The sequence below is a fragment of the Babylonia areolata genome, chromosome 34 (genome assembly GCF_041734735.1).
Source record: "Babylonia areolata isolate BAREFJ2019XMU chromosome 34, ASM4173473v1, whole genome shotgun sequence".
NCBI classification, from domain to species: Eukaryota; Metazoa; Mollusca; class Gastropoda; order Neogastropoda; family Buccinidae; genus Babylonia; species Babylonia areolata.
In genome coordinates, this window is record NC_134909.1 from 13,066,102 (window position 1) to 13,078,695 (window position 12,594).

The following is a 12,594-nucleotide window of genomic DNA, read 5'->3' on the forward strand; positions in this document are numbered from 1 at the left end:
GTGTGTCTATTTTTCACTGAAACGACGGGGCCTGAAGAGCTTAGAGTAGATCATTAGATGTCAGCCAAACGTGACATCAACAACTTCCTTTTTGTTTTATAAGCTGTGAGGTTATCTAAGCTGTAAGTTTTAACACATGGAGACAAACATAGATTGGTCAGTCGTCACCCAGTGATCAAGACGAATTCAGGTAACTTTTTCTTTCGATTTTCAGTCAAAATCATCATGACATTGTCATTGTCAGTCCTTCCATAGCAGCATTTCGGTGTGTAACCCCCCCCCCCCCCCTCCCCCCATAGTCTTCGAACCTGTGCTGTCTTTGGAATCAGTTGAGCCGTACATCTCTCTCACGACCTCAGTTGGGTCGAGCCATCCTCTCCAGTAAGTTGAAACTGGATGGTATTTGCCTTTTTCTTCTTCCTCTGCTAGAAGTAAAGTGTCATTTTGTTGACGATTCCCTTTAGGAGGTTTCAAATAAAGTACATGTTTGTGTGTTGGGAAGAGAATATATATTAAAGAAGTGTGGAAGGTGGTGGTAGATGCATGGTACATGTGTGCTTCCCTAATTTTCCTGGGATGGTTATCATCACGTGAGGTGGGAGGTAAGGATGGGGTTGATGATGCCAGAGACAGGAGGCCAGCCATTACTTGGAGCAGCCTGCAGATTCACCCATAGACCCATAGCAGTTACTGGGGTGGATACACCCATAGCCACTTACTGAGGTGGAGAATGTATATTAAAGAAGGGTGGAAGGTGGTGGGAGATAGTAGAGGCATGGTACATGTGTACTTCCCCAATTTTCCTGGGATGGTTATCATCACCAGAGGTGGGATTCAGCATTAAACCTGAATGTAGCAAACTTAACCAGTTGGTAAATCACTGAAAGATTTCAACAATAAGGCTATTGGGACAGATAGGGGAAGGATGGTGGTTTAGGGAGGGGGTGGGTAAGGATGGGGGTGATGATGCCAGAGACAGGAGGCCAGCCATTACTTGGAGCAGTCTGCAGATTCACCCACAGACCCATAGCAGTTACTGGGGTGGATACACCCATAGCCACCTACTGAGGTGGGTATTCACCCACAGCCACCTTCTGGGGTGGATTTACACATAGCTACCGATCAGGGTGGATTCACCCATCACCACATACTGGGGTGGATTCATCCACAGATACCCACAGGAATGGATTCACCCATTGCTACCTATTTGGATGAATTCACCCATATCCATATATGGGGGTGGATTCACCCTTCACCACCTGCTGTTGCTGCTTTTTTTTTTTTCTTTTTGTAAGCAAATCTGGTGTAGCATAAATCAGTCTGTCTGCACACTTTGACACCTCCTTTAAACTGAGTCCAAAATTACAAGATGGTTTAATTTTTGTGAAATTACTTGCACAAAACAGAGTAAAACAAAATAATTCAAGGTGAGAAATTGCCTATTTATCATATTGTGAATGAGAGAATCATAAAAAAGCTGGTAATATCATCAGATTTAATTAGAATGTCTGTATTCTCTTCTGTTTCAGTATTCAAACATTCAAGAAGACAATTTCCTGCAGCATTTGTGCTGAAACTGAGCGGACGCCTTCTCCGAGAGCAACACTGCTTGCCCACCACTTCTGGCAGTGGGTCACAGAGAAAACTGAGGCACCAGTTCATCTCTCTTTCTGTCTTCTTTCATCGCCCATCCTCCAACCAAAACAGAAGTGTCTGACTTTTCAGAGTGTCCCACTGTGAACATTCCCTTCATCCCAGCTTTGTCCTTTTCCTCCTCTGTTGATAACACACCTCTTTTTCTGTGACTCCAGAATTAGCCCACAAGATTTTTGTATAAATATATATAGAGAGAGAGATTTTTTTTTTCCAAAGTGGTGTGAAGGTACATTTTCAGACAGATTTCTCCCCCAAAATGAATAAAGATCGAACATTCACCAAGCCGCTGACATGCGCGCAGTGCGGGCTGACGTTTGCTCTGGATACCTGCCTGGCGGCGCACAAGACCATCGAGCACCTTGAGAGGCCCCCGCACAGCTGCACAGTCTGCAAGCTGGCCTTCTTCAGCTCCATCGCCTACAACGACCACCTGGTGAGGCACAGCCTGCAGCGAGACTCCCCCTCCTCCTACTACAAGTGCAGCGAGTGCGGCCTGGACTTCCCCTCAGAGCACGGAATGCGCGTCCACCTCAGCACACACACGGGGCTGTCGGTGCAGAGCCGGGGCAACGCCAGCGTGCGCCGGTACAATGTGTTCCACTGCCCGCTGTGCCCAAAACAGCTTGTGGGGCGGAAGCTGTACCATGAACACATCCGCATGCACAAGAGACAGAAGCTGACAAGCGATGAGCCCAGCTCTCAGCACGGTGCAGACACTGGGGGGGCAGCTCCGTCAGTGTGTGGACAGTGATTCGGGGGGTGGGATGGGGTTGGGGTTGGGGAGGTTCGGGGAGGGGAGCTGACCTCAGAGACGGGATGTATAAGTAGTAGTTGGTGCGATGTTTCTATGGTGGGGAGGCATGTTTTGTTAGCACTGCTTTATAGATGAGATAAGGGTTCTTTACGCTGGTTACAGAGACCGGCTTTGATTGTGAGTGACTGGAGTTTCAGCCTTGAAATATTCTGTTTCTCATATGTTCTGCTCTCTCTGTCTATCTCTCTCTCCTTCTCTCTCTCCCTGCCTCTCCCTTTCTCCCCCTTTCTCATTCTCTCCCTCCTCTTCCTCTTTCTCTCTCTCTCTCTCCTTCTGTCTCTCTTGCTTCTTTGTAATCATCATGAGAGACTCAGACTGCATTCTCCATGAAGTTTTGACATTCCCACATTGAATCAAAGTTGCAATATGTGATGATTCATGACTTGCTGTCTAGAAAACCGTTGATATTATTTGGCTGATGGTGTGCTGTTTGATTAATTCAGTGGGAAAGGAGAAAGAAGAAAAACTACTTAATGTGTTCACTCCTGCATGCTCATCATCACACATAGGGAAGCATGTATGCACACACACACACATACACACACAGAATATACATACTCACACACACATTTAATTGTGAAATGTTTTTGTATGCACTTTTGGTGGAAATGTATTATTCGGGGGGGGAAGTGATTCTGATTGACAGTGAGGCTTGTTAGTTTGTTCTTCCTGATTAAAGTGGACAGATTGAATCGGCTACAACAAGAATGTTGGTGTCTGTGTTGTTGTTTTTGTTGTTGTTGTTTTTGGTGTCATCCTGAATCAAGACATTTTGTTTGTGACAGAAGGTGTTGAACATAGACAAGGCTGATGAGAAGAAGGGGGAAATTCCACACATGGTTTATGTTTGTGTGCCCTGGTACAGACAGACAGAGCTAGCAAGAAACAAGTGTTTGCAGTTTGGGGTTTTTTTTTTGTTTGTTTTGTTTTGTTTTTATTGTTGTTGTTGTTGTTTGTAGAACAGATTAGGCATACATATGACATTGTATTGTATTGTATTACTTTTTGTCAAAACAGATTTCTATGTGTGAAATTTTTGGTTCTCCTTGAGGAGCGAGTGTCACCATAGTACAGCACCACCTCTGTTTTTTTAATTTTTATTTTTATTTTTTCCTGTCTGCATGTGTATTTGTTTCACTCTCAAAGCAGATTTTTCAACAGACTCTTGCAAAGAACAACCCTTTTGTTGCCGCGGGTTCTTTTACGTGCGCAAAATGCATGCTGCACTTAGGACCTCAGTTTATTGTCTCCAAATGACTAGCACCCAGATTACCACTGAAGATCAAGTGGAGGGAGGAGGGATTAAAAAAAAGCCTGAGCTAAATGGTTAAGATAGTATGTCCTGAACTGTGTTGTTTTGTAGGATTTCTAGATTTCAGATGTGACAAGAGTTTTAAAAAAACACACAAAAAAACACAAACACTACTGGTGGAGTTTACGAGCTCCCAACGTGAACACGCCAGGGGAACGAGTGAATCCGGTAGTTCCGTAGACACTGAAGTCTAGCAAGCTGCCATGAATGTGCTCTTCTAGCCATCTTCTTAGGTGCTCTCAACTTTGGTTCCTGGGATTTACTAAGTTTGCCAAAATCCACCTGGACCATGTTGTTAATGATTTTATACATCATGGTGAGCCTTGCAATCTTACGTCGGCTTTGTGGGGATGTCCCTGACGGAGTCCAAGGTGGTGTAACATGTCCGTAATGCTGGTGGTTCTTTTCGGTAACAGTTTAAAAGGAAACATGCTGATCTTTGTTGCACGGCCTCAATTTTTGTGATCTGTCCTTCTTGTATGGGTCCCACACAGTACTTGCATGTTCCAGAACAGGCCGCATCAGAGCCTTAGGACCTGTTGAGGGATGACGACGGAGGGAAGACAGAAAACAAACCCTGAAACCAAAAAACAAACTAACAAAAAAACGAACAACAACAACAAAAAACCCACAAAAAAACCCAAAACAACAACAACAAAAAACGAAACAACTGACAAAACAAAACCAAAACCAACAGAAAAAACAACAACAACAAATGATCCAGACAGCCGACAACTTTGCAGAATGGGCAGAAAACCATCTGCAAAGACCAAGACTTTGACATACAACCGACAGACCTGTGAGGCGCCCATAATGAGTCTTCACAGAATTAAGGAAGAGGTATAAATAAATAAATAAATAAATAAATACAAAAAAGGGAAAAAAAGCGGTGTGTGGGCGGGGTGTGGGGGAGAGAGAGGAGAGGTTTACATAAAATAAGAGCCAGACAGCTCCAAACAAATCAGTGTCATTAAAAACAATTGAATTGTGTTGTTGTTTTTTTCTTTACGTTCAATTACGACCTTAACTAATTTTAGGATAATTAATGATTCATCCGACATTTTCTGTTTGTGTGAGTTTTGTCAGCATCAAACCCGGCCAACAGTTGACACGAAATCATGGTGAACACACACACACACACACACACACACACACACACACACACACTTTCGCATTGGTGCTTGCTTTTGAAAGGAAAGACCTATAATTCGGTGCAAGGTAGTAAGAGGATGCTCTCCCTTGCAGAAAATCAAACATGGCTGCTTAGCAGACGTTTTCATCCGATCATTGTACATGCACATTGTTGTGATCGCAGTCTGTTCTTTATTCCTTTTTCCAGTACCATTTTCACTGGAAACGTAATAAATGTGCATGAATACTGAAATGTTCCTACATCATTGCAGCGATTCATGGATTTGATCGTGTAAGTATCCACCTTAGTCGGCCTTTCACTTACAAGTTAATATTCTTGGCCAACTTGCAGCAGCTTTAACGAACCAGTTCCGCACAGCATTTTCTAAGCTGATAGGGCAGCATTCTTCATGACGACGGACACTATAGCTGAATGGTTAGAGCGTTGGATTTTCAATCTGTGGGTCATGGGTTCGATCCCTGCAGTTTTCTTCTAGGTCAACAGACCTTAGTCCAACGTTTGCCAGAACCTCTACCCTCTGTGTGTGTGTGTGTGTGTGTGTATACGCTAGCAGAAGATCGGCAAACGATATAATCGGGGGTCTCAACTCATCGATGTGTCACATTTTCTACATCATGTTGTTTCATATTGTTTTATATACAAAAGGCTTGTTTATTTAATGTAATTTTTAAAATGTCATAATGAAGGAAATGTGTAAATCATAAAGCAGTCTATCAGGATGAAGGTAAGAGTTGATCTATCGTGAAGTAAGAGGGGGGGGGGGGGTTGTGGGTTTGGGGGAAGAGTGATGTGGGGAGCGATCCTTGACCTAAACCTTTGTGTGTGTCAAAACTGAAAGAGAGTAACGCACATACATAGTGAGAGACAAAACTCTAAGCTCTTTATAAACACAAAATGCTGCATACCAGAGTAGAGCTGACAGGTGCCATTAAACGCTCATCATTCATTCCTTGTGTTGTGCAGTCAGGTGTCGGTCACATGCACACACAAACACATGGATATATTTGAGTGGAATGTTCTTCAGATTCAATGGGTTCTTTTATGTGTTGTTAAAGTGCATGCAGACCACAAGACCTCAGTTTATAACCTCATCCAAATGACTAGCATCCAGACAACTAACCACTGGAGGTCTAGAGGAGGTCTGTAGTGGAGGGAGGGGGAGAAAATTATGGCAAGTGTTGGATTTAATGGCGTATACTCTACAACTGTCTGTCTTCCCAGGCGGACAAGTAACTAGCATCCATACAACCACTTGAGGTCTAGAGGAGGTCAATGGTGGAGGGAGGGGAGAAAATTATGGTGATGTTTGATTGAATCACAAACACTCTCTGACTGTCTGTCTTACCAGGTGGAAACGTTGCTGCCAACACCACCACCACCATCACCACCACTAGGCCAGCACTGCAGTCAGCATGGACTTTGCACTGGGTTCAACGTCGGTGTCAGCGGGGGCGTGGAAGGAGGGGCGGCGGGTGGTGGAGCTGCAGGAGCTGGCGCGGCAGATGCGATGCAAGCAGTGCAAGGCCCTGCTGGACCTGAACCTGACGGTGCAAGAGACGCGCCTGGGGCTGGCCAGCATCCTGTATATCCTGTGCCACTGCGGCACACTCAACGACGTGCACACAGGGCGCAGGCAGGACAACGACAACAACAACAGCGGTGGCGGCGTGGGCAGCAGTGGTGGTGGGCATAGCGACGGTGGCAGCAGCAACAGCACAGGAACAGGTGGCAGCCGTCCAGTGTACTACGTCAACCTCAAAACGTCGCTCAGTACGTACCATCACCAGTTTCATTTTCCTGGTGGAAAAGCGTGCGGAAAATAAAGAACTTTGTCTTGACTTTTATTGGCTAGTAAATTTTATGTAATGCTTGTTTCAGTTTCTAAAGGAGGTAAATTCTGCATCAGTTTGACATGGTACAGTATATGACACCAAGAGGAGGAGTTTGTATTATACTCCATGTTTGGTGATACATATACTTACCATGTCAAACTTGAATGCCCGCCCGTTCATCCCCGCGTCTCCGCCATGGTTCTCATGGGGCATTTTCTTCGATGGCCATGGAATGATTCAGCGCTTATAGCTTTTAGAGGCGTTTGATTGGCTAAGAGCAGTCTGGGCAAGAAGGGGTGTCTTTTCACTGTTAGCCGCGCAAAATTTGGCCAAGCAGAGCAAACCGATAGGCCTAGTTTGCATCAGTTTGACATGGTAAATATGTGGTAAACATGGAGTATAATACAAACTCCTCCTGTCATTGCATTCGGAAAAAAATCAATGTAATATACACTGCACCTCATTTGCTAGGCATATGCCTGTCCAGCAGTTTACCCCCGTGACTGCATGCATCTTTTCACTTTCAATTTCTCATGGAGGCGTCACTATGTTCAGACAAATCCATATATATGCTGCACGACATCTGCTTGGGAGATAACTGACCAGTACCATAACCCAGCATGCTTAGTCAGACCTTGAGTACCTGCACTTAGCACTTATGTTTGTGCACCGATCAGAGTGGATTTCTTCTACAGAATTCTTGTGCTCCTGATGGCAACACTTGTGTTGCTATGAGGGTTTTTTTTCAGTGCACCATGGGGCCACAGTTTATCATCTTATCTGAATGCCTAGATTGTCAGTTTTTGGGGTTTTTTTCCAAACTTTGGAGAACGGGCGAGACTGGGATTTGAACCCAGACCCTCAAAGACACTGTATTGACAGACAACTCTTTTAACTTTCTGCCACCTTCCTCCTTAGCATTTCTGTCTTTTGTTTGTGTGCATCATATACATGCTCGGCTTCATGAATAAGTTGAGCATGTATATTTAATAATGTTGTCATCTTCCATGCTCCAATAGAAGTTAAAGGTCTATAAAAACCTGAAACTTGAATGAAAGGTCACAAAAGGATGATATGGTTCATTTATTTCTGATTTATATCCTTTTTTTTTTTAAATCACTAATTTCATGTGCTTTCAAGCATGTATACATTTTAATTTTGGTATAGAATACCAATGATGTCACTTAATTATTATTATCCCTGGTGACCCAACAGGGATCAAAGGATTGATTCTTGATTCAAAAGTGATGGATGTTATGTGTCCATGGATATATTGCATATATCTCTTTTTTTTTTCTTTCTTTTTTTTTTTTTTTTTTTTGCTGCCCCATCATCTGCACTGTTTCAGTAGCATTATTCCCATGCTGCTCATTTAGATTCCCCCATACATGGCCACACTGGGGTTTGTCTGCCACAGTTCCAGTGTCAGCAGTCCGCAGGGAACCATCGATGTTAGGTCGCCAGGAGACCGCATCATGCATCTATCTGCATGATAATGATTTTGTACAAATTTACATGAAATAGATTAATGTATCAACTTTTGTCTGGCCATGTCCTCTCAGTCTGAAAACCGTACAATTCCTAATTTTTCTTCTGTTGCTCAGTACATAAAAGTCCACTCATGCAGACAGGAAAAAGAAGAAGAAAAAAGTTGTTGGTGCTGCACTGACTCTGTGGTGTGTGCTGTCCCCAGGGGACTGAGAGGGGCATAGACATCAGTGTTGGACTTGATGAACTACCAAGTGTGTGTGTGCATGTGTGGGTGTTTATAAAATTCTCTCTCTCTCTCGTTCTCTACATATAGATATGTAGATATGTATGTATTTAGCAGTATTGTTTTTTAAACGTCACAATGCAAATACAATGAGTTTGATAGAACAGCAATAGAGTCTTATATATATTACACCTGTTACCTGTCCCTTGACTTGGGTTGATGTTGGTTGCACCAGTGAAGAAAATGCCACTCCTCCTCTCCACCTGCCTCTTGTTCTCTGCTGCTCTCTGGGATTCTGCCAGGTTCATTCCTGGCCGTTCTTGGATTTTAGTCTTGGATTTAGTCTTCCCACATCTTTCTCTGTCTTCCTCTACATGCTACACACACACTGAAAGACACTCTGAAAGCTTCTCTGAAAGGCCTTCAACATCAGCCATGACACATGGGAGCTGAATGCAATGGACAGACCAAAGTGGCGTTCAGCTGTCCACAAAGGCGCCAAATCCTGTGAGGCCAACAGAATTGCTGCAGCAGAGCAATGCAGACAGGCCAGGAAAAGCAGTGCCAGCAAGTCCCCGACCACCGCCACCATCCCCTGTCCACACTGCGTCAGAACCTTCCGGGCGCGAATTGGCCTGACCAGTCATCTGCGCACCCACAGAGCCCAACCCACCCACCCCCAGGATGACTAGATGGTCCTCGTCGATCCCGACGGACGAACCACACACACACACACACACACACATATTTTGAGAGGGAGAGAGAGATATATATATTGTGTGTGTGTGTGTGTGTTGCAGCCATGCTGATGTACGGACTGGAGGCCCAGACTCTGGTGAACATCCTGCAGGCGGTGCTGGAGGTCCCTGTGTCCGTGTGCGACGACGCCTGGCTGCTCATCCCTACCCACCACTCCAACCCTGATCTCCCATCTGCCGCCCCCAACCCCCTGCCTCCCTGCAACCCTCCTCCCCTCAACACCCTCCTCCTTCCGCAGCTGCACGTGCCTCAGCCACAACAGCAGCAGCAGCAACAACAACAGCAGCAACAACAGCAGCTGCAGCAGCAGCAACAACAACAGCAGCAACAACAGCAGCTGCAGCAGCAGCAACAACAGCAGGAACAACAGCAGCTGCAGCAGCAGCAACAACAACAGCAGCAGCAGCAGCAGCAACAACAACAACAGCAGCAGCAGCAGCAGCAACAACAGCAGCAGCAGCAGCAGCAACAACAGCCTTGCCATGTACAGCAACATGTTCTGACCATTCCTCAGCACAAAGAAACTTGTCCGGTATCTCTCTCCCATGTTCACGCCACACAGCCACCTCCACACTACGCCCCCACTGTCAGCAGTGGTCAAAACGGGACAGCCGATGGTGACAAAAATGCCACTGCCAGGTGCATGTACTGCCAGCCCTGCCCACACCATTCCAAAACCGCCACCACCACCACCACCACCAACACAACCCCCACAAACCCAACACGCAGGCTGACTCACAAGTCCCCAGAGAAGGTGAAGCTCACCAAAGACGAGCGCGATGACCTGAAAGTCAACACAAAATGCACGGTGTGTAAGATCGTGTTCCGGACGCGCGAACACTTCCGCATGCACAAAATCCTCCACCCACAGATCAGAAAAAAGCAGCGCGTCAAGTGCCCCGACTGCTCAGCAGAGTTCCCAGACCGCGGGAAACTCAGGGAGCACGCCAAGATCCACTCCGGGGACACTCGTGACAAGCCCTTCAAGTGCGAGCGCTGCGACAAATCCTTCTTCAAGAAGTCCCAGCGTAGCAAGCACGTCAAGCGCTGCCACATGAAGGAGAACTCGCACGTGTGCACCATCTGTGGGAAGCGAACCTTCACCAAGTCAGAGCTGCGGGAGCACGTGCGGATCCACACGGGGGAGAGGCCGTTCCAGTGCCAGGTGTGTGAACGGACGTTCCGACGCAAAGACTATCTGACTGTTCACATGCGACAGCACACGGGCCTCAAGCCGTACGTGTGCCCACAGTGTGGGGAGGCCTTTGTGCAGAAAGTGTCCCTGGGCAAGCACCTGCAGACTAAACACGCTTCTTCGGCAGCGGGGGTGGTGGTGGGGGAGGTTTCCATGGCAACATCGCTGCCGCCCAGTGCTGGAGGAGGTGGTCAGCCTGTGCTGTGTCCCCCCACCACCGCTGGCGGAGGTCAGGAGGTCGTGACCCCCCCTGCTATGCCCCCCGTTTTACACAACACACTCTTCTATCAGTGAGTGCCGTGGGTTTCAGGCGAAGGGGAGGTGAAGCGACTTTTTCTTCAAACGTAGCATACTTACTGTAACCCACTGGTGCAGTCTGGCACATACATGTGCAAAAAATATCACCCTGCTCAGGCAGAGAAAATTTAAAGTTGCTGCTGCTGGTGACCTCGCTTTGTATATTACCTCCCTTTGTGTACTTATATATAGTGCCCTCTTTGGGAGGCAACAAGCTGCAGTTACCTTCAATTTATGTACCAATGGGTCATGAAAAGTATGTGTGTGTAAACAGCCTTTCAGTGATCATTCCAGTTTCAGTTTCTCAAAACTGTTCAAGACGTGCCCTGACGAAAAAAAACAACAAAAAAACCCCCCACCTCCATTGAAATAATTATGGGGTAGCTTTTGTGCAGAAGTGTTTGTATGCGAGCATGAGAGGTTACTGATACATGACAATTGATGTGAAGGGCCTCAAGTCATGCACTGAGCAGCAGAACAGCGCTTCATCAGAACAATCATATTCACCAAACAGGGAAGTAAACAATAAGTATTTTTACAGTGCTGAGTTTTTTTTGCAGAGACAAATCAAAGGGCAAGCACACCAGTTATTCATACACATTTATAGCTCTTATGCAGAGGAATGAAAGATATATATATATAGATAGATAGATAGATAGATAGAGAAACCTGGAGAAACTGTAAATCTGGAAAAGACAAACTCTTAACTGTTGGCCGCCGTTCTTTCTCTGTCTCTGGACCTTGCAATTGGAATGAACTTCCTCTTTCGCTTCGTCAAGTCTCCACACTCAGCTCTTTGAAGTCTGGCCTTAAAACCCACCTCTTCCCAAAATAGCCTCCCTTCGGCCTCTTCCTTGTCTTTAGTTTCTCCAGTTTTAGAGTTATGCGTGCGTGAGAATGACTGGTGCGAAAGCGCTTCGATTTGTCTATGCACAAGATTCAGCGCTATATAAGCACCATTATTATTATTTATTAAAAGATATGGGGTGCTATTTTGGAAAGAGGAAGGTGGTCATGGCCAGACTTCAAAGAACTGAGTGCAGAGATCTGATGAAACGAAACAGAGATCATCCCAAGTCTAAGACCCAGAGACAAAAGGAAGAACACCAGTGGCCCGACTGTGGAGGGTTTGAATCTGGGAACACAGAAACAAAGAGTGGATCTGAAGCTGACTGCAGAGACAGGTGAAGGCAGTCACAGAGATAGGAAAGGGGAGATTTGTTTTAAATGCATAGCCTGTTGCTCTTGTACTTTATTCTGTGTGAGACAGGGAGCCTATGGAGAGACTGCAGAAGAGGAGTGATGCGCTCCTATCTTTTCTTTTTGAAGGCGAGTCAGGGGGCAGTTTTGTATGTCCTGAAGGATTGAATGGATAAAGCAGGCAAACCAGACAAGAGAGACTTGAGCTGTCAAGGCGAGAGAGGCGGACCCTCCACAAATATTATTGAAAAAAAGAAGATGATCTGAATCAATTTACCAAATAATTTCTGGTGATGTTTAAATTACAGTCCCAGATAGTTTATATGATCTTCAGGTTTTTATATAAAGAAAAGTTGTTTGTTCTTTCTTTTTTTTTCTTTTTTTTTAAATAATCATCAAAATTAACAGAACAGTAGGGGAATCAGTATTTAAATTTGTTGATAACTTTCACTTTCAACTTTTACATTGGAGATGTTGTGTGCAATCACGAATTTTATGAAATTTTTTTGAGATGAACGAATGGTGGAATGACACAAAGACTTTCTGGATTGAAATATGGACTGAGTAAACTATATATTCAAAAATACTGACTTGACTTGGCTTGAAGTTTATCACTTTTTCTTTCTCTCTTTCTTATTCTAATTTCAAGACACAGCATTTTT

The 12,594-nt window shown here is 45.2% G+C and overlaps 2 protein-coding genes across 2 annotated transcripts; both read left to right on the top strand.

Moving 5' to 3' along the window:
• The first annotated feature begins 4 nt into the window (after positions 1–4).
• LOC143277454 (zinc finger E-box-binding homeobox 1-like) lies at positions 5–3,591 on the top strand. Its single transcript, XM_076582277.1, has 2 exons — positions 5–190; positions 1,530–3,591. The coding sequence occupies exon 2, from the start codon at positions 1,913–1,915 to the stop codon at positions 2,405–2,407; it is 495 nt and encodes a 164-aa protein (XP_076438392.1). The 5' UTR covers positions 5–190; positions 1,530–1,912; the 3' UTR covers positions 2,408–3,591.
• Positions 3,592–5,036: 1,445 nt separating this feature from the next.
• LOC143277421 (uncharacterized) lies at positions 5,037–12,312 on the top strand. Its single transcript, XM_076582224.1, has 3 exons — positions 5,037–5,205; positions 6,284–6,705; positions 9,282–12,312. Exons 2-3 carry the CDS (start codon positions 6,348–6,350, stop codon positions 10,727–10,729), a joined length of 1,806 nt encoding a protein of 601 aa, XP_076438339.1. The 5' UTR covers positions 5,037–5,205; positions 6,284–6,347; the 3' UTR covers positions 10,730–12,312.
• The last annotated feature ends 282 nt before the right edge of the window (positions 12,313–12,594 follow it).

Coding starts and splice junctions, on each gene's coding strand:
- LOC143277421 (XM_076582224.1), top strand. CDS start 6,348: ATGGACTTTGCACTGGGTTCAACGTCGGTGTCAGCGGGGGCGTGGAAG. Junction 6,706..9,281: donor CAACCTCAAAACGTCGCTCA/GTACGTACCATC, acceptor TGTGTGTTGCAG/CCATGCTGATGTACGGACTG.
- LOC143277454 (XM_076582277.1), top strand. CDS start 1,913: ATGAATAAAGATCGAACATTCACCAAGCCGCTGACATGCGCGCAGTGC.